The sequence below is a fragment of the Ochotona princeps genome, chromosome 24 (genome assembly GCF_030435755.1).
Source record: "Ochotona princeps isolate mOchPri1 chromosome 24, mOchPri1.hap1, whole genome shotgun sequence".
Classification (NCBI taxonomy): Eukaryota; Metazoa; Chordata; class Mammalia; order Lagomorpha; family Ochotonidae; genus Ochotona; species Ochotona princeps.
Window position 1 is genome coordinate 36,094,117 of NC_080855.1, and position 22,637 is coordinate 36,116,753.

At 41.4% G+C, this 22,637-nt stretch overlaps 1 protein-coding gene across 1 annotated transcript in view; it reads right to left on the minus strand.

Annotated features, from left to right (window-relative positions):
• Positions 1–22,637, minus strand: part of LOC131483194 (cytochrome P450 3A6-like) — a 64,457-nt gene that overhangs the window by 35,177 nt on the left and 6,643 nt on the right. Inside the window, exons 2-7 of the mRNA XM_058680549.1 lie at positions 21,288–21,381; positions 14,657–14,709; positions 9,732–9,831; positions 5,070–5,183; positions 4,639–4,727; positions 2,580–2,728 (exon numbers count right to left, since the gene is read on the minus strand). Of these exons, the coding sequence (XP_058536532.1) occupies positions 2,580–2,728; positions 4,639–4,727; positions 5,070–5,183; positions 9,732–9,831; positions 14,657–14,709; positions 21,288–21,381 (599 nt within the window). The remainder of the gene's footprint in view (positions 1–2,579; positions 2,729–4,638; positions 4,728–5,069; positions 5,184–9,731; positions 9,832–14,656; positions 14,710–21,287; positions 21,382–22,637) is intronic.

Here is a 22,637-nt window from a genome sequence, read left to right on the forward strand (position 1 = left end):
CAATGGAACTGCATCAAAAACTAATACAATTAATTAATTAAAAAATACTTTGAAGAATATAAACTTTCAGATTCATACTATGATACTAATATTACTCTGATAATAACATTAGATATCAAGGCCTGTGCAGTGGCAACCTGACCAATAATCTGTCTGCAGATTAAATGACTCAATCAGGGTCTGGCAGAGTAGCCTAGTGTCTAACATTCTTGCCTTCCATAAGCCAGGATCCCTTATGGGAACCAGTTTGTATTCTTGCTACTCCTCTACCCATTCTTGCTTGTGGCCTGGGAAGGCGGTAGAGGTGGCCCAATGCCTTGGGATCCTGTACCTGCATGGAAATCCAGAGAAGAAGCTCCTGGCTTCTGGCTTTGGATAGACTCAGCTCCTGCTGTTATGCCCGCTTGGGTAGTCAACCAGTGCATGTACAATCTTACTTTCTGTCTCTCCTCCTCTCTGTAAATCTGACTTTCGAATAAATAAATGAATCTCTGCAACAGCCAGAAAAGGATGTTGACTACTGGCTTCAGATTAGCTCAACTCCAAATGTTACGGCTATTAGAGGAAGGAATCAGCAGACGAAAAATCACTCTCTCATAACTCCCAGTTTCAACATACTGAAAGCTAAAAAGAACACAGCAAATGGGGCATGGCCTTCTGTATAGACAGAGATCAAAGTAACGGAAGTTGAGTCCAGAAGTAAACATTATTTCCATTTTTCCAGTGAATAGCGTGAATGATTTATTTCCATATAAGAGATGGGGCTATTCAGTTCAACATTTAGTGTTGGTACAATTGGATAGTGACAGACCAAAAGAAAAGAGTCAGGCCCTTATTTATTATTCTGTACAAAGCTAACTTCAAGGACTGGCACTATGCTGTGAGAAACTAAGTCATTTTCTGCAGCAGAGGCATTTCATATGGGTTCTGGTTCAAGTCCTGCTTAAACCTTGGAAATGCAGCAGAAAATGGCACAAGTTCTCAGGCCCATGCACCATTTAAAGACATTCATGGAGCTCCTACTCCTGGATTTGGCTTTGCCCTGCCCCCAGTACTTGAGGCAATTTAGGAAATAAGCCATATCAGAGATGAAAATTTCTCAATCCCTCGTTCTCACCTCTACACCCAACCTCACTCGCTGTCTCTGTAACTCTGTCATTCAAATCAATGAAAATAGATCTTTAAAACCTTAAATGCATCAACAGCAGATATAAAACTATACAATTCTAGCATAAAAGCCATAAGGGTTGAGTTCATGGTTTCAGACTTGGAAATGGATTTCTAGAATTGATACCCAAATCACAAACAATAAATGGAAACACATAAATTTTACATCACCAAAAGTTAATCATTTGCACTTACCCAGCTACTATCTATACAGCTAAAAGATACCCACAGAACAGGAAAAAGTAGGATGCTGCACCCTTTGCCATTTCTATACCTGCAGGATCAAGGTATGTCTAAATAGCACAATGAGTGACATATGATTGCTTATTAATCAACATACTATTGCAATAATATAGGGGAAATCAGAGGAATGAGGATTTGAAGAAGGGTAAAAGAAATTCAAGGGTCTATGGAATTGTATTATAAGATAATATTGAGAAATTAATAAAACTGGAAAAAACAAAAATGATTCACACTTACACAGAAACTGTCAAGAGTGGTAAAATATAAAAATCAGGAGAAATATTACAAGCAATTTATCTGTCAGGAGATTTATCTAAAATATAAAGATTTCTTGCAACTCAAAAACACAGAAAAAATAATTCAAGTATTATGACACTGGAAATTGAGTAGACAATTATTGAGAGAAGGCTTAAAAATGGTAAATGTTGGTTAATGTGATTATCAATTTGAGGATGAACATTTAAACCAAAATGGGTTAAGAATTCTATTCACTAGAGAGGCTATATGATGAAAATGATGGAAGAGTCAAGCACTGGCAAGGAAGAGAAAAAGTTGGAACCTTACATACTCTAGGTGAGAAAGCAAAATTATACAGGTTTTATGGAAAATCCTTGAAAGTTACTGAAATAGCTAAATAGAATTATTGCCACAAATTCTACCACTGAACTTACATTCAACAGATTGAAATGGATATAAAATCATGAATTTAACATAAATTTTTAAAGAATGAACACAGTTTTCAAGCCAAAGTAATAAAAATTCAAATGCCCAACAACTAATGAATCCATTGATTAAAAAAAAATGAAAAGTTACATAATGGAATAATGTTACTTGCTGCTACATAGAAATGATGTTATGACACACACACACACATCAACATAGAAAATCATTGAGAACTTAACAATGATTGAAATAAGCCAATCACAAGGGAACATGTATTACACAATTCCATTTGAACACAATTTAACAAATAGTCACTATCTGGAGATAAAATATTAGTGGTACAGGAGCAATGAGTGATGAGGGAAGGAACAGAATTGCTGGAGTGACAAAAATATTCTGGAATTGGCAACAGTGATGACAACTGTACATTTAAAACGGGTACATTGTTGCTTCTGAATTACTTCTCAAGACATTTTAAAAAGACGAAGAAATGGTGCAATACTTACTGACTGAGAAAAGTAAAGGACTAAAGAAATTAAGATTTAATAGCCTCCTGAGATTTTTTAAGAAAGGATCATGTGGGTTTCTAAGGGAATCAATGTTCACTCCAAACGATGTTGCAGTGATCACATCCATGCTGTATGCCTCAAAGATTCTGTGGAGAGAGATACAATGACAATTAAAACCAGCACCTACTTGCCATTCTTGAGCCACACATGTAGCAGGAAGTGCTGAGAAAGCACATGTCAAGCAAAACAGTAGAGAGCCAAACAATTCCTGGACCACATCTGCAGGCACACATTGAGGCTCAGTGGCTGAGGTTTAGTAAGCACAGTCAGAATTCTGTTTCAAATCCAGCCGACCACACTTCTGATCTACCTTCATGCTAACACAACCCGGAATGCAAAAGATGGTGTTTAAGAGCTTGGTTCCCTATCACACATGCAGGACATGCATGCGTTCAAACAACCTAGTCTGGTGAACCAGCAAATGGAAGATAGCTCCCTCTCTACCTCTCTCTCTCTGTCTCATTGAGATAAACATTTTATTTTAAAAAATAGAACTACCACCTAGATCATCAGAATGATCATTACTACTGTCATTCACATTCAAACATATCAAGGGTGGAAGATACAGTTGTCTTTGCCCTGGGTAGCAGGGACTCTAGTAAAATTAGAGATGCATCTAAGCTCAAGCAGAGTTAAAGACCATAATCACACAGGTTACAGAACTCTGTTCTGTATTTAGATGTAAGACCTAAGCTTTAGCAGGATAGCTGGAATAATTCACTCTTCCCTGGAACTCATGAAGATGGCGCTCATCCAGGTCTTCCCTCACCTTAGAAACTGTCTGCAAAGATGATTTTTTCCTAACACATTACTAAATATCAACACTCTGATCTGAATTACAGAACAATCAATCCTTCCCTTCATTCATTGACAAAGCTCTGAAATACACCCTCTTTTCCATCTCCAGAATCTGAGGTGGCCCTGAGGGTAGAATTCCCTTTAAAAGGTATATCCAAGGATGACTGTGGTTAAATATAATAACTCTACATTAAACTTATTAACAAGAAGAATGCATACATAACTGTGTGAAATGCTATCTGCTTCTCCAGGAATTCGTGGTTTACAAAGCAGATACCTGAATAATTCAAAGTTAGTACATTCTGACTGGGAGAGCAAAATTTTCAAAAATTTCAAATGATGCTAATTTTGATGCCATATTCCATATGTTAGTCCTCTGTCCAAATAGCAGCTCCACTAATAAATTCCAGCGAATGCACATTCTTGGAGATACCATGTATTAAGTCAGGCACTTGCGTCATTCCACCCCCAGGTGAGACTAGATTGAATCCCTAGCTCTTGGCTTAAGCTTGGCTAATCCCTAGTTGTTGCAGATATTTAGGATCAGGACACAGAATATATCTCGTTCTAGTTCTTTCATCACACCAAATGAATATACATAATATAAATAAATATCCAAGTTTAGCTAACAAATTATTCTGTTGCTATCCCCAAAGGCTTTTCTGGGCCTTCTCTCTCCACATATTTAAGAAATTTGAAGTAAAAGATATACTTCAGCATTTAGCATTTTTCTAATATAATCAGCAATTCCATGAAGGCATTTTGGTTCTTCCTACACACACACACACACTCTAGGACTCTCCTGGCATAGACCCTGCTTCCCGATTTATACCAAATTCTTCCCTTAGTTCGCAGTCCCAATTCCATACCATCTTAAACAAAACACAACAAAACAAAACAAAAACAAACAAAAAACCTCCATAGAGTCATATTCCTTCTATCTACACATGAATTTTGCCTCTCAAATAGCCAAAGTGACAGCCAAGCTGGTAACTGTATTATGTGCTCTATTCCAAGAAAACCCAGTCTGTCCCCAACTTCCTTTGTGTTGTATGTTATCCTTTCTGGTGGAATCACTGGAGCTGGAACACAACATACGCTCTTTCGTATGTTCACTCTAGGGATTCCCAAAGGGAAATTTCAACTCCATGCCATGTACTGAAAGAGCCCAGAACCCCACAAATACATTCTTACTTACTTGTTCAAATTGACAGGCTTGCCTTTCTCTGCTTCCTGAATCAAATTTTTCACCAACACATCTCCATAATGGGCAATGATGGGTAGCATCTAAGTACACACACACAACACCAGCCACAGTGAGATGCAGAGATCCAGGTCACATAAGGAAATAGTTTTCTAATGAAGCAGGAGTGACAAAATGACTCTATATACACCACTTCATCCACAGTTAAAAGTAAATATTCAAGTCAAAAGGATTGGATTAACAAAGCAGAGGTAGTTCATCAACATTTTTAATGAATGCAATTCTCTTCTAGATTATAAAGAGAAAAGGTCAGTTTAAGGAACATTGGTGCCAATAAACTTTGCACTTCAAATGGACTAGGATTGTCTCTCCATTTTTTTCCCAGACTCAGTTAAGTTTGTAATTAACATATACTAATTTATTACCTCCTTGATTTTTCCACTAGTGAAGGTTGGAGACAACAATGTTCTTATTCTCTTCCATTCTTCATCCTTAGAATCGGTGATGGAGCTTTTCATAAATCCCACTGGTCCAAAAGACTAAAATTCAAATAAAGACATTTTGCCCAGCATAAGTTCTGAAGATCATCACTGTTGTGTTTATTACACGCACATCAGGCATTTCAAACTATTTAGTAGAAGTCTACCACTTGATATGCTAAGATTATGTGCTCATAAATATTATTCTAAATGCCTAGCCTCATAAGAGAGTAGATGTGCTGTGGTCTGAGGCATTTATTTTCCATTTTCCTATAAAAATCAATTTGCCATATATCAGAGAATCTGTCATTCCAGGAGACTAAACAGAAATAGAAACATCCTCTAATATAGAGCACAACAGAAACGAATTGCTGGTGGACCTCCAGATGGCCAAAACAGCCTGTATGTTTCTTTGAAACAATTTTATTTTCCACTCTGCCCTACTCTCTATACACAAAAACATGCACATGAACAACAGCTGATAAAAGAAGAGAACTTTCCTTAAAAAGTAAAAATACATTTCATTTAGGTTTAGATATTCTGCTTTGAGATATTTATTCCCCCACCAAACCATGAAATCATAGTATCAAACAAAGAACTAAACACTGAAATCCTGTTATTCACAGCACAATGGATGGAATGGAAGCTTACTATATTAAAACAAATAAACATTACACAGAAAAGCAAACACCAAACGTTTCTCTCATGTGTAGAATTTTTATAACACATTCTGAACCAAAAGGAGGCTTTGAAGCACTGCAAGAGGAAATAGAGAAGGATGTTGAATGGCAGGCACCATAACACTGTGTCATAATAAGATTCAGCATCTGATACAGAGTGGCGCATCTATACTTCACAACAACTTATTTTTTTATTGAATGAAACACTGAAAGAGAAAAACTCATAAGCCCTAGCATAAAGAAAACTACAAGAAAATACAAGGAACAGTATCAGTGGGACCCCATAACTGCACCTACTGTGCTATTTATAATCCAGATGCCTGCTAATGGCAGAGGAAGGCAAAGGAGAATGACCAAAGTGTTCTGGTTCCTGCATCCATGTGGAAAACCAAGAAGAAGCTCCTGGCTCTGACCTTCATATGGTCCAAACTCTGGCCATTGCAGCAATTTGGGAGTGAACCAATGGATGGACACTCATGCTCTGTCTCACTCTTGCTCTCTTTCACTCTCTGTTTCATTCTTTCTCTCCTGCCACCATCTTTTTCAGTAACAGGCTTCTGGCATATTTAAATGAAAAATCCTTTACAAAATTAAAGTCTAAACATGTTAACATGTAAACATGTTCAGTACCTGATCAGTTGATTCTACTTTTATTGAAACATCATACAGTAATTAAAAAATGTATTATATGCAACCAAAAACATAGTTTTTATGATCACTTTTTAAGGTAGATGATACCTCTGAGACTTCAAACCTATTGTGAGGCCAGTATTTGGCACTGCATGCTAACCTTCACTCATTGCAGTTCTGACATCCTACATCAACCCTTACATGCTAGATCAGCATTCTGATCCAGCTTCCTGCATATACCCTAGAGACACAGCAGTGAACGGTGAAGTCATCTGGTACCTGCACTTACATGGGAGACCCAGAAGAAGCTCCTGGATCTGAGCTTTGAGTAAATTTACTCTGGCCATAGCAGCCATTTATAGAGTGAACCAGTAAATGAGAGACTTCCCTCTCTGTCTCACCTTCTTTCTCTGTAAAGTCTGCCCTTCAATTACAAAATAAATAAATCTTTAAAAAAATAAACTTATTTGCTATTCTGAAGAAATATGAGATTGCATGGAAGTCCATTTGTCTCACACCACAAAGCGAAAAGGAACAGGATAATTATATCAACAATCCTCAGACTGGCCTAGCAATTCAAAATTCTAGGAAACATTTTCCAACTTGTAAAACTATACTTTGTTTTTTTTGTTTTTTGCTTTTTGTTTTTTTTAAAGATTTATTCATTTTATTACAGCCAGATATACACAGAGGAGGAGAGACAGAGAGGAAGATCTTCCGTCCGATGATTCACTCTCCAAGTGAGCCGCAACGGGCCGGTGCGCGCCGAACCGATGCCAGGAACCGGGAACCTCTTCCGGGTCTCCCACGCGGGTGCAGGGTCCCAATGCACTGGGCCGTCTTTGACTGCTTTCCCAGGCCACAAGCAGGGAGCTGGAGGGGAAGTGGAGCTGCCGGGATTAGAACCGGCGCCCATATGTGATCCCGGGGCTTTCAAGGCGAGGACTTTAGCTGCTAGGCCACGCCACCGGGCCCAACTATACTTTGTTTTAAAATGAACATTTCCAATACTTGTGCATAAAAAACCTAAATGCAGAAATACAGCAAATTTCTTCAACTTAATTAAGAAAAAAAAACATGCTATTATACAAAAAGAACAGAAGAAAAGACTTTCAGTCAGTACACAACGTAATGGGGAAACTCAATATTTCCCATTCCCATCAGACACAAGACCAATGCACAGAAATTACCTTCATGTAAAAGCTTATGAAGCCATCATACAAATACAATTTCAGTCACTTCTGATAAAAATAAACAATTTAAGTATAAAGTTTAACAGATATAGATATAGATGCTGATATATATATAGAGAGATGATAGGTAGATAGATAGAATATATATATATATACTGATAGCAATATGTTAATGAAAGGAATCCAAGAAACCTAACACAATGGAGAGGCATGCTATGGTCATAGATTGACAGACTCACAACTCTAAGGACACAGATTCTAACACAGTTCATCTGTGGTTTGTTGTAGATAAAAATGAACTATCCTATTTTTGTATGGAATGAAAAGAGACCAAGAACAGCTAAGCCAGTTCTGAAAAATAAAATGGGAGAATTCACTCTACATGTTAAGGATTATTATAGAGCTACCATTACCAAGACACTATGGCATTATTGAAGGATTAGACAGAGTGATCAGTACAACAGAACAGATGATGAAACCTAGACCCATACAATCACTACTAACTGATTTTCAAAGGTGATAAAGCAATTTGAGGAAGTGAGTGAAGGAGTGTTGAAACAATTGGGTAGCACATAGTCCAAAATTAACACTAGTCTAAACCTCAAACCTGACATAAATATTAGGTCAAAATAGATTATATGCATAAAACATAGCCATAAAATTGGAAAAAAAAAACAGAAGTGCTAGGCAAATAATTTTTAGATTTGATATCAAAAGCACAATGAACAAAAGGCATGCATGAGACTGTCAGTCATTTTGTTGTGAGTTAATTCTTGTATACCAGGGCCCTAATGAAGGACAACAGAACTAGATCTTTGCTATTTATGGGCAGTACAAGCAATAGTGAGAAGAGGGACATTGTCTCCTACATGATTGGGAGACACTCTAGTGGCATGATAATGGACTTGGGAAAATTCATGGAAGACACACATTGTGAGACTGGAGGGGATAAAAGAGGAGAAGGGAGAGAACTTGGAGAAAAGGGAAGAGACTCCAGCGCCAACTAAACTTTATCCAAAAAACAGTTTTAAAAACTACTCAGCTCTTAAAGAAAACAAAATGCAGTTCTTTGTGGCCACATGGGCCAAACTGGAAACCATAATGCTAAGGGAAATGAGCCAATCCCAAAAGGTTACATACCACTTGTTTGCCTTAATTTAAGAGGATATGATGTTATGCATAACATGTTATGTTATGGATGTTATGTCATATATCATATATAAACTATAATTGAAATGTGAATGCTGTGGTCACAGAATGTGGTTAAGAAATCACATTTATTTTTTAACAATACTATGTCAATTAATTCCATAATGATGTCAATTGTTGCTGATGGTATGTTAGTGCTTTTATTTGATCGGGATGATACTCTGCTGGCTCTGCCATCAGACCATAGAGGGCCTCCCCAATAAGTAGTTGGACTTGCCTAGACTATAAGATGTTGGACTCTATGCTCGACATATGCTTAGAAAGAGGGAATCTCAAATGAGCTTGAACTATGATAGCAACAAGGTGGAGGAACCCACCATGTGGGGAGGATGTGGGGAGGGGTGGCCAGAATCCCAGTTCCTATGAAATTACAACACAATGTAATTAATGAAAAAACTTAATAAAAAATTAAAAATTTAAATAAATATTTTTCTTTCAACTTTGAAAAAATAAAATGAACATTAGGCAAAATCTAAGTAAAAAAGTAAAAATTCCTATAAGGAATCTATTAAGGAATCTATTAAAAGTAATGGATGAGATGCATGTTGTGGCTCCAACAAAATAGTAAGAGGGAATCTCTGTAATGAAAGAATTCTCATCTTGTTTGTGCTGCTAGTTACACAAATCTACATATCTGCTCCATGTGGCTAGCTACATACACACACACACACACACACACAGAGAGAGAGAGAGAGAGAGAGAGAAGTTAAACATGAAATCTGATCTGAATAATGTTTGTTTTCTACTTGCCACTGGAGAAATACACCAATTACGAAATGAAATGAAAAACAAAATGAAACACACATGAAACTTCCCTGATAATTTTGGTACTATATAATATTTAAGAATAAAAGCTTAACAATTAATACTTAAACTTGAATAATAAGCATGCCTACCCGTCGGTTTGTGAAGATGGAGTAACATTCTTTCAGCAGCACTGTTTTCAGCATGTCTGGATCAGTGATGACCAGCACAGGCTGCCGACCATCATACAATCTATTATGGGAAAACAGAAATGATTAAACACAGCAAGCCTAACGCAATAGCCACAGCCAAGCCCAGGAACCACACTTGGATCTTGATGTCATGTTTCTCATACTCCTTTTGTATAACACACAGCAATATCCCTTTTTGGTTCAAGTTAGAGTAGGATGTACAGTAAGATTCCAACCACAGAAGACACACTTGTCTTCATAAAGGCAAGATCACTCAAGAAAAGTAAAATAAATTTAGAAACTAAACAGCTCATCATGAAAATCACACATATAGAAATAATACTAGATTGCTGCCATGGTGGCATAGCAATTGAAAATCATCACCGGAAAGGCTGCTCAACATTAAAATCAGCTCACAAGTAGCAGCCTGGGAAAGCAGCAGAAGAAGGCCCATGTGTTTGTGATCCTGACATCCATGTTGAAGATTGAATAAGCCTCCTGGCTCCTGTCTTCCTTGGTCTTATACAAGCTATTTGGCCACACAGGGACTCAAAACCCAAAGGGAAAATATCTCTTTCTCTGTTTCTCTTTGCCGTTATGATTATGAAAACATAATCAACAAATATTTTGAAAGAATTTTAGAGCTTTTCTTTGATCTAGGTTCAAAGAATTTAAAAGATAAGAGAATTTCAAATTTCACTAAGGAAAAGATAAGCTGAATTTGAGGTAAAGTTTCAACTTATGCATAGTTTGTTCATCATACACAATTTCAACAAACCCTTTTGTAATACTATGTATTTCATTATTTTTCAATTTCCCACTTTGTTATTTTATGATACAGTTCCATAAATGCTTAGATTACCCTTCCACTATATTACTATGGTGAAGTCCTTCATAAACAGTCACAAGTCCAACATTCTGCTCTTTAAGTATCCTGATATTATATGTATACATAGTAGCAGAGAGTCCAGCATCCTGTTGTTATGGTATATGTAACACTTTCATTGTGAGTCCATTTGTGATTTTGAACTTGAGATGCATACTACATTGTGTCTTCATGTCTGGATATGATAGTCTCTCTTACACAGCTACCATACATACTTTTACATGAAATCCATAAAACAAGATGAAGAACAGGAAGAAAAATAGAAAATTTACAACAGCATGAAGTCAAATAAGGGAGTGAGCATTTCCCTACTAGTGACGATGGCAGTCAGTCACCACATCCTATACTGCATTGGCTGAGTGCAAATTGAAGATCCAACCCCAGACTCCATATTATGTCAAAGATCCTGAGGTACAGAAGGTGATCACACAGGTGGTTGCTTCCTGTCACCCTCATGGGAGATCTGGATTATGCTCCTGGCTCCTCCCACCTACCACCCCTAGCATTCTTTGGCATTGGTGGCATGAAACAACTAATGGCAGAGATGCTCTTCTTTCTGTATGTCTCGCAATTTTTAAAAAATGGTATTATGCAATTAAAACACAAAGGCAAGTGAATCATTTAAGACTGACAAATACTAAATCCTGCAAGGGGAATTTAGGATTGAGTGAAAAGAGGTCCAGTGCTACATGTTCTTAGAACACTTTTGTACGCCATGTCACCTCAGAAACTCCTGGACCAGCTCTAAGAGTTTGATGAGATAAGATCTGAAATTAAAAAAAAAAATAGGAAGAGGCAAAGCCTTCTCCCATTTGCCCATAGGTTCCAATCCTATCAGTTATACCTCTTTATGAATGCTGAAAATGAAAAGTGTGCCCTGTATGTCATCAAGTTTATCAACCCAAGAGAGGACCAAATAGTTTAAATAAACCCTATGTTTACTCACTAGATTCAGGGGAAAAAAAAGCAAAGCAATTTGTATACTTATCTTTACTAAAACTATTGGTTTAAATTTTTGAAAACCAAAAAAAAAAAAAAAACCATACAATTGCAGAGACTAATACATACATATATGCATATATATTGCATAGATATGATGTATATATACAACATATTTACTTGTACCTATCAGTTATTCTCTCTTTTCTAAAGAATTCAATTCACTCATTCATTTTTTTGAAGGTATATTCCACACCATAAATGCCAGAATTGAACTGAAGCGAATATGTGAACAGGAGATTCTTTCTAGTTTCTCATGTGGGCCAGGGGCCCAGTTTTTGAGTCAGTCTCCACTGCTTTCCCAAGCAGTCAGCAGAGCGTCAGATCAGAAGTGCAGCAGCTGGACACATACTGGAGTTCATATAAAATGCCATGACTAATAGGTGGAGAAATGACCATCTATACCACCATGCCAGCTTGACCAATAATCATTCTTTCAAAATCACATTTTAAATATAATCTTTAGGTAACAGAATTTAGATACTTTGTTAAAAGCAATCAACATATCTGTGGGAAACTTTCCATGGCCTAATCTGGGCTGTTTCTATCATGCTTCTTGCGCTTACCTGTAGGGACTATGTCCTGCCAGAGGAGTTGCCCAGGCTCCTCCATCAAAACCCCTTCCAGTGCCAGATTTTTCACAAATCAGGGGGTCCATGAGCCAGCACTACTCAGTTTACCTCCTGTCCTGTCAGGAACAGTGGCTTTTTTTTTTTTTGGCTGACTTTCAACCCCTTTTGGTTCATGCTGTTGGATGTTACAGCCCAGCCATGGCTCGTCCATACCCACATACGGCTCACAAATGGCTCAGTATGGGTTAAGACCTAGCCTAGTCCATCCCACATCTACCCTGGTCCTCCAGGACACCAGATGGTGTTGGGGTATGGCCTGGCCTGGTGCATCCAGTCCCAGTCCAGACTAGTTGCAAGGGGAACTATGACTGTTGCACTAAAATTTCATGCCCCTGTTCCTGGATAGCACCAGGAATCCTGTCTCACCTACACTAAAGCTGACCCTATTCATGGGTGTCCCCAAGCAGCTACTCCATATCATAAAAACCTCAGAGCTCGCCCAAAGCCAAGGACCCGCCCATCACCTCAGGGCCGTGGCTTTGGCCTGGGTCCCTGGCCGAATTCCACCTCCGAGGGGTGCTTCCTGCAGCTGCCACCCTGAAGAAGTTTCAGGCCGCCCCCCACCCTAAGAATGAAAAGTTTCCCACAGGCATATACTTGGCATGGGTCAGGGGCAGACCAGGCTGAATCAGTTCATGTCATCCACTGGCAAATCTGAACACCAGAACAGAGTGTGGGTCAAGCCAGGTTTGGTGGCGACAAAAGCCAGTGCACAATATGGAATGCCAGGGTGAGGTTGCCTGTACTGGATGTGACTGCAGCACCCAACCAGCACGTGTGAGAACCAGGAAGGGAGGGAGCAGAGCCAGCAAGGGTATTAAGGGGCTGGTTCCCTCCCTGGACAGCTACTCCTACTGGAGAGCGTCAGCTGGGATGGGGACAGACCAGACTAAGCAGGGCTACAACACCTGTGCGCTGCATGTGGACCAGATCAGGGAAAAGCCAGACTGGGCTGATTATTCCTGCTGGTGCAAGCATAAATTAGAGTGGGTGAGGGTTGTTTGGGCTTAGCCGCAGCATCAGCTGGCAGAAGCTGGCACTGGGAACTAATTCTGTCAAGTCAAATCACAGAACCACCTGGAGAGTGCATAAACCGGGACTGAGAGAGAATGGGGAGGGAAATAGTTGGTTCCCCCTCTTGGGTCACTACTCCCGTGGGAGGGCATGAAAAATAGGATGGGGGCTGAGGTGGCTAGACAGAGAGGCACTCAACAACATCCGTGAGGGCTGGATAGTTGAGTTGGTTAGATGGAAGTAAGCTTCAATATCCATTGACATGTACGAGAGCCAAATGGGATGTGGGACAGACTGGACTAGTCTGCTACACATACTGGCAAACCAGGGTAAGGGGCGGGCCTGGTGGGGGTTATTGTGGGTCGCTCCAACTAGGCTGCAGCTCCCACTGGTCTATGTGAGAGCCGAGCATGTGCTGGGCAGAACCACGCTGGACTGCAACATTGATTCCAGTGCAAGTCAGGACTGAAAACAGAACCAACCCAACAACTGCAACCATCAGCTGATTGTGGTGATGGACTGTGCCAGGCCCTATGCTTGCTAGAACAAAAAAGAATCTGGTCTGGGAACACCTCAGACAAAGTTTCTTTGGAAATCTCCCCAGTTGAAATGGCAGACTCAGAACCCTAACCAAGAAAAGAAAGAAGAAAGAACAAGTCAATCAACCACCTCAGCTATATGTTGGCAGCGAAACACTGGGCAAACGGAGTCTCTATGTTGGACTGTGTCAACCAGTAGATTCTTCAACGACCTCATAGTGCTTGGCGTGGTGAGACTGGCAGCGATTCATGACTGGTGAACTATCAAAACCACTTGAGCAAGTATCTTAGAGCATGCCCCACAACCAGGACTTGGGGTTGGTGGGAAACTGGGTGGGGCATCTCCCTCAGTAACCCCCTTTACCTCAGATACATGAAGGAAACAATATGGAAATAGTAGTCTTACCCACTTCCCTGTAGCCCTTGAATCTTTTTACCATAGTTAACTATGTAAAGATTGTCCAAAAGATAATAAATAATAAAATAACCTTCAAAAAAATAAACAAAAGGAATCAACAGACAGAAGAAATGCTATCACGCAGACACAAACGCATATTATGATGTTCTGGAAAAATGTGTTATACTCAATTATTGATCCAAAAGCAACTAAAATAAAAAACAACCATGCCCTGTTCAGATTGGGTTCCGTTGGTCAGCAACAGCTGAAAATGCTGATGACCTACATTTACACCAAATTCAGACACTGACACCTTACAACTTTACCCTGGATAAGTTTATATCAAAAGGCTCTGAGCTAAGGTTGTCCCTTATACAGTGAGTACCTCACCAGAATGAAGAAGCTTTCCAGATACTCACCCCCACGTATTTCCATATTTTTTAAAACATTTCATGTCTAAATCCCACACACCCTGTGAAGGGAAATGAAATGATATGCGATTATTATTGTAAACAGAGTAAACTTGATATCCATTTGAAATAAACTGAACAAAATGCAGTTACAAGTAGCTTAATACTATTATACTTTAATTATTCAGAATCCCAAAATTTGCAGGTACCTGGGAGAAAAAGAGAGAAGACATTTGAAGTGCAGAATTCAAAGGCAATCTTGTGTTTCCCTAAATATTGTGGAAACCCGGTGGCTTAACCTTGTCTACAGATATGACGCAACCCTTGTCACTGTGAAGAATTTTCCTGGGCCTTTGTGGTCTCCATAAATCTCCTAAACCAGCAATTATTTTCCTCCATAAGCACTTGAGGAAACTGAGACTTGAGGAAAGCTGTGAGGTTTGCAGGGATCCATCCACTCACTTCTCTAGAACTCATGAAATTTCTAGACATCTGACAGAATTAAGAAGCTAAAGACATCAGTTAATCTCTTTTGTTGTCAAAAATGTAGGTCACTCTTGGGTATGTTTTTTGAGTAAGAAAATGCATTGGTGAAAGAATGCATGTGAATTCACCTTCCAGTTTTGGATCACAGTATGGGCAAGAGGAGCAAATATCACCTTTACACACAGTACCCAGCATACTATTTTTTAAAGATATATTTGTTCTTATTAAAAAATCAGATATACAGAGAGGAAGAACTTCCATCCAATGATTGACTCCCCAAGTGATCGCATTGGCCTAAGCTGAGCCAGTACGAAGCCAGGAGCCTGGAGCCTCTTCTGGGTCTCCTGCAAGGGTGCAGGGTCCCAAAGATTTGCACCATCTTCTACTGCTTTTGCAGGCCACAAGCAGGGAGTTGAAGGGAAGCAGCACCACCGATATTAGAACTAGTGCCCATATGGGATTCCTGTGCTACAAGGCAAGGTCTTTAACTGCTAGGCTACTTAGTTGTGCCCAGACCCAGGATATTATAATAACTGCATATGGACCTGTATTCCAGCATAGTACTTAAGTCACTTCTCTTATATTTGAGTATCTGTGTCACATATCTGGGCCTGCCTCCTCACTTTAAATTTCCACTGTTACAAATCCTAGGCTGCATGAGGGATGGCTCAACTAACATGGTACCTCCATTCTACTCAGAAGACCTGGATTCAGCTGAACTTCTGAGCTTCTGACCCATTGTAGTCATGGATATTGAAGGCATTTGCAGAGTACACCAGCACATCAAAGCTGAATCTCCTCTCCCCGAACTACTTGTTAACAAATAAATACATAAAATACGTTCAATATTCTGGTCATAAATAGCTACGTGCCTAATAAACTAAAGTTTCAAACCTTTGCATGGAGAAGAGACCAAACATTATTATGACCTCTGCTACAGTCAGGAAAAGTGGAATCTTGAGCATACAGCTTCATGAGTCAACATGGTGTCCACATGCTGCATTGTCCAAACACCAAGCTCTGCTTTATGTTCCTGAGAAAGTGCCAAAGAAAACTGAAAGTTCTCTTCATAACACTCACACAGTGTAAATATCAAGTCACAGCTGAACATCGAGTGTTGATGAAACACAAACATTCCCTATTTAATTATGTATTTATTTTTATTGCAAAGTCAAACAGATAGATAGATAGATAGATAGATAGATAGATAGATAGATAGATAGATAGAAAGATACATAGGAAGAGAGACAGAGATGAAATCTTGTGTCTGATGATTCACTCCCCAAGTGACCACAATGACCAGTTCTTTGCTGAACCAAAACCATGATCCACAAGATCTTCTAGGTCTCCCTTGTGGGTACAGGGTCCCAAAGCTTTGGGCCATGCTCAACTGCTTTCCCAGGCCACAAACACAGTTAGATGGGAAGCAGAGCAGCCGGGATTAGAACCAGAGCCTGTATGGGATCCTGGAGCATTCGAGGTAAAGACTTTAGCTGCATGGCCACCATACCAGACTCCAAAATGCCCTCTTTTACTGAGGTAAATGGGATTTTGAGCCCAGACTAAACTTCTCCATCACCTGGAAGTGATCCAAAAATCTGTCAGTATGTTAGTAAATTAAAACTTGTCAGGATTCCAGGATTCCGGACCTTGGGGCTGGGGATGGCTTGCAATTCCCCACAGTGTGGTGGCTGTGGCAGGATGCCCCTGCCGGGCGGGATCCTATGCCTGGGACTCAGGCCAAGGCCACTGCCGAAAGGCAGTGACTGAGTCCTTGGATTTGGGTGGCCAGTGCATCAACTGGTGCCAGGTTCTGCCTGCTAGTGGCCCAGCAGCAAGCTCTGGGGCTCTTACAATATGGAATAGCTGCTTAGGGACACCCATGAGTAAGGCCAGCTTTAGTATAGGTGAGACATGAATTCTTGGGGATTACCAGTAACATGGTCAGGAAACTTCAGGGCAAGAGTGGGACTGAGACCTGATGATTTCAAGGGGAATATACAAAAAATCTATTTGGGCCAGACTGATTCACCAGCCAAATTAGGAATCCTGAGATGGGTTGTTAGCTTAAAGCATCACTGAATACCACACACCAGTCCACACCAAAGTTGTGGATGGGGGCCTGTCTGGCAGGGCTAGGTACGATTACTTGACTGGGTGGTGGAACAGTGGACTGGTCACATTTGGCAGGGTCAAGACACCAACTAGTGAGTGAGAGAATTTAGTCAAGGGGTAAACTCTATGGGGGAATGGTGGGCCCAATCCTATGGAAATACAGCTTGCTGCTGGGCTTCTAGCAGGCAAAGCCTGGCACCAGAGCAGGCTATCTCGTGAGCTGGGGTGGCAATGGGCTAAGCTAGGAGTGACCATGGCACCTGCCATCACTTATGGGTAAAGAGACTGATGGCAATCTGGCAGGTCAAGGCAGCACCACCCGAAGGTGCATCCTAAAATAGGATGTGGGTGGGCCGAGATGCAACCAGAAGGGTTTGGATGGGGTAGGGTGAAGAAATCTTCAACTCACAGAAAAGAACAGAAACCAGGAAAATAGAGTGGGTGAGGGTTGGTAGGGCTATGCCACATCAGATGGCAGAGGCTGGCACGGAGGGCCAATTCTGTTAAGTTAAATGTTAGAACCACCTGGAGAGTGCATAATCCAGAAGTTAGAGTGGCCTAGTAGACAGAGAGTGGGCACCTCCTTCATGGTTAGCTATTCCCACTGGAGAGCATGAAAACCAGGACAGGGGCAGGGGTGGCTAGACAGAAAGGCACCTGCCAGTATGTGTGTGGGCTGGATAGTAGGTTAGCTGAGTTGAACCAGGCTTCAATGCCCATTGACAAGTACCAGAGCTTAATGGGATGTGGGACAGACTGAACAAGCCTGTGGTACATACTGGCATGCATGGGAACTAGGGAAGGGAGCAGGCCTGGTGGGGGGTTATGGGGAGACGCCCCAACTAGGCTGTAGCTCCCACTGGTTTGCATGAGGATGGAGTAAGAAGTGGGCAGGATTGAGCTGGAACACAATACCCATTGGTTCAAGTGGATGACAGGCCTGGAAACAGTACAGACCCAGAGGAGATTGGTCACATTAGGCAGGGCCATGACATTAACAAACACGCTTGAGAACCATATCAGGGCCCGGTGGGGTGGCCTAGCAGCTAAAGTCCTCGCCTTGAATGTGCAGGGATCCCATATGGGCACCGGTTCTAATCCCGGCAGCTCCACTTCCCATCTAGCTCCCTGCTTGTGGCCTGGGAAAGCAGTGGAGGACAGCCCAATGCATTGAGACACTGCAGCTACATCAGAGACCTGGAGGAGGTTCCTGGTTCCCGGCTTTGGATCGGCGCTCACTGGCCCATTGTGGCTCACTTGGGGAGTGAATCATCAGACAGAAGATCTTCCTCTCTGTCTCTCCTCCTCTCTATATATCTGGCTTTGTAATAAAAATAATAAATCTTCAAAAAAAAAAAAAGAAAGAACCATATCAGGGGGAAGATTCTGTGCGGGATGTGTGGACAAAACCATATGGAAATTCTAACCCCATGGGTTAGTTCAAGAGATGGAGTGGTGATGGACTAAACTAGGTGTGACCAAGGAGCCTGTCATCAATCACAGATTAAAGAACTGACAACAGTCTGGACTGGTCAAGGCAGTAGAACCCGAATGTGCATTCTGAATAGGGTGCGGGGTGGGCTGGGCTGTAATGTTCACCAGCTCATGCAAGGCCAAAAGGAAGGCCAGACTATTCCGGGCACTGGCCTAAAACCCAATGGCATGTATGAGAACTAGGTCTGGGAGGGGATCTAGAGGAGGAACTTGGGAAACTCCCCTGGTGGGTCATAGTTCAACTGGTGAACACGTGGTTCAGATTTGGGGGTCGGACAAGCTGGGCAAAGTCGCTCCAACAACTGGTCAATGTATGAAATGGCAATGGAATGGGCATACTGGGCAAAACTGAGCAAACCTTTACCCATGTGTAAAATCAGAAACCAGGATGGAGCACAAGACATACCGAGCTAGGTTCTTGCACCTACTGATCTACGTGAGCCAATGACACTAAGCCACAGTGTCTAAGGCAAGGGTCGGGACAGGTGAGGGGCAGCGCCAAGCTGAGTCAGAGCAACCATCTATGGCTGGGAACAGGACCAGTTGGGGAGCTAAAGCAACACCCTAGCTGGGTTGAGGTGCCCACCCAGGGGCGCATGGACTGGAAGAGAGGCTGCGTTCTGGTTAGGATACAGTTGCAGTCTCCCTTGGCACAAGTGTGGACTGGATGCAATGGGCCAGGCCAGATTGCAACACCTTCAGATGTTCTGGAAGACCAGGGTAGATGTGGGATGGACTAGGCTGGGTCTCAGCCACTACTGACTCATGTAGGAGCTGTATGGATGATCCGTGGCTGAGCTGAAACATCCAACAGCAAGACCCAGATTGGGTTGAGGGCCAGTCAGGAAAAGCCACTATTCCTACTAGGACAGGAGGTGAACTGAGTGGTGCTGGCTTGTGGACCCACTGGTGTGCACTAAATCTGACATTCTGAGGGGTTCTGATGGAGGAGCCTGGGCAACTCCTCTGGCGGGACACAGACCCTGCAGGTAAGCACAAGACGCATGAAAGGAAACAGCCCAGAATAGGCTATCAAAATTATCCCACTGGCATACATTTGGCAAGGGTTGGGTGCAGATCAGGTTGAATCAGTTCGCGTCATCCACTGGCTAATCCAGACGCCAGAACAGTGTGGGTCAAGCCAGGTTTGGTTGCAACAAAAGCAGTACACAACACAGAAAGCCAAGGTGAGGTTGCCTGTGCCAGATGTGACCACAGCGCTCAACAGCACATGTGACAACCAAGAAGGGAGGGGGCAGAGCCAGCAGGGGAAAAGGGGTGGTTCCCTTGTTGGACAGCTACTCCCACTGGAGAGCGTGAGGTGGGATGGGGCAGACCAGACTAGGCAGGGCTACAACACTTGTGGGTCTCATGTGGACTGGATCAGGGAAAAACCAGGCTGGCTGACTGATCCTACTGGTGTAATCTGCAATTATAGTGGGTGAGGGTTGTTTGGGCTTAGCCACAGCAGTAGCTGACACTGAGGGTTAATTCTGTCAAGTCAAATCACAGAACCACCTGGAGAGTGCATTATCCGGGAGTGGGAGTGGCCAGGGAGGAAAATAGAGGGCTGCTCCCTCTTGGGTTACCACCCCCATGGAAGGGCACACAAAGTAAAACAGGAACTGGGGTGGCTAGACAGAGACAGCCAACAACATGCATGAGGGCTGGATAGTTGAGCTGGTTAGATGGAACTAAGCTGCAAAATCTATTGGCATGTACAATTGCCGAATGGGATGTGGGACAGACTGGACTGGTCTGCTGCACATACTGACAAACTAGGGTAGGGGGTGGGCCTTGTGGGATTTATTGTGGGTCGCTCTGACTAGGCTTCAGGCCACACTGGTCTGTGTGAGGGCCAAGTAGTGCTGGGCAGAACCAGGCTGGACAGCACCCATTGGTTTCAGTGGAAAACAGGGCTGAAAACGGAACCAACCCAGCAGTTGCAACCACCAGCTGATCGTGGCAATGGACTGTGCCCGGCCCTGGACTTGCTAGTACATACAGGAATCTGGTCTGGGAACACCTCAGACAAAGTTTCTTTGGGGATCCCTCCAATCGAACTGCTGGACTCAGAACCCTAACCATGAAAAGATAGAGGGCAGAATAAGTAAACCACCTCAGCTATGTGTTTGCAGTGAAAAACTGGGCAAATGGAGACTCCAAGATGGACTATGTCAGTCAGTGGATTCTTCAACGACTTCATCATGCTTGGAGTGGCAAGATTGGCAGCAATTCATAACTGTTGAACTATCAAAACCACTTGAGAAAGATCCTTGGAGCATGCCCCACATCAGGGACCTGGGGTGAGTGGGAGACTGGGTGGGTCTTCTGCCTTAAAATCCCCTTTTATATCAGATATATGAAGGAAACAATGCGGAGCTAATTGTCTTACCCATCTTCTTGTAGGTTTTGAAGCTTTTTACCCTAGTTATGTAAAGATTGTCAAAAATAAAAACATGTCCCCTGTGGAGAACTTCATTTCATAAACCACAAGAGTCTATGCAAATATGTGAAGAAAAACAACAGTTCAAATGACACTCACCTTGCGGTAACCCATGAGCGTCCCCAGGAAAGGTAGAGGTGTTGGCCCAGGAATTCCCAGCTTCTTAGAAAGGCCATGTGTAGAGGTGCCATATCTGTAAAGTCAAGGAGGAATCACGTCACAGGTGCTTTTTTTGTAGTTGACACCTGCTCAGATACCAGAATAGACAAGCTAGGGAGGTAACACATAGCCAAATGATTAACAGCAGATCTCGTTATCTACTTCCTCATTACAACAACTCCACCAAGAAGTCGTAATGACTTGATAAAGACTCTGAAATCTTCAAAGCCCCAATCCTGGACTGAGTCCCTGAAAATCTCCCCCAAATGACAATGATACTGAGAGGTTCAGTCTGGAATGCCCGCAAGTTATTTCATTCACTCAAACACAGTGAAGATTCCTGTTCTGGGTCCAAACTGGGGAAAATAATTTCTCTTTACTCTGAGTACAAGTTGTTGCATAACTGCCTCCAACAAATATGGGAGTCACTAAGAGTCTCTGATGTCACTATTCTTGCAGTTCGCTTTCAATTTTAGGCTTTGCATTCTGTTTCTATAACCCATAACCTATTTAGGGCATGGTCCTTCTTAAATCTGCCTTCACACCATATATATATATTTTAAATTTTATATAAATAATATATATTACATATTTAATATATAAATTTTTGTTTGAATTCATGTTTGGGGGTACTGCCCTATATGTAAGATATGAACAGGGAGAAAACTACTCAAAATTAATTATTGGTATCCCCATTTCCACAAAATTAAAGTTGTGTTTGCAGGTTTCATTGGCCATAAAAATGTGAGCAGTTTTAGCAATGTATTTTCTTTTCTATTCTTTTTCTAATATTTATTTATTGCATGGATTTACATATACCTTACTAGGTAGGACACAAATGATTAGTTATTCCTCACTAGGGTATTGAAACTTTCTCTGCAAACCTCTCCTAAAACTGTTATGCACCTAAACTGTTGGCATATGCCTTGTTAGAGTTATAAGCCAGTTTTATAACCCTAAAAACTACCAGGTGCAGCAAAATTATGCTTCAACACTATAAACTGCTAAATGCTAAACTGAAAATAGACACAAGATAGCTGAATAGTACCTTATTGCCATAGAAGCTGGTTGTATACAAACTAAAATTGAAATGTCAATGAAGCAGTCACAGGATGTGGTTAAGAACTTGTATTTTTTTAACATATTGGTTACTCAATACCATGTCAATTAATTCCATAATGTTATAAATTGCTGTTGATGTTATGTTGGGGCTTTTAATTGATCAGGATGATGTTCTGCTAGCTCTACCTTAAGATCAGAGATGGTCTCCTGAAGAAACCGATGAATTTA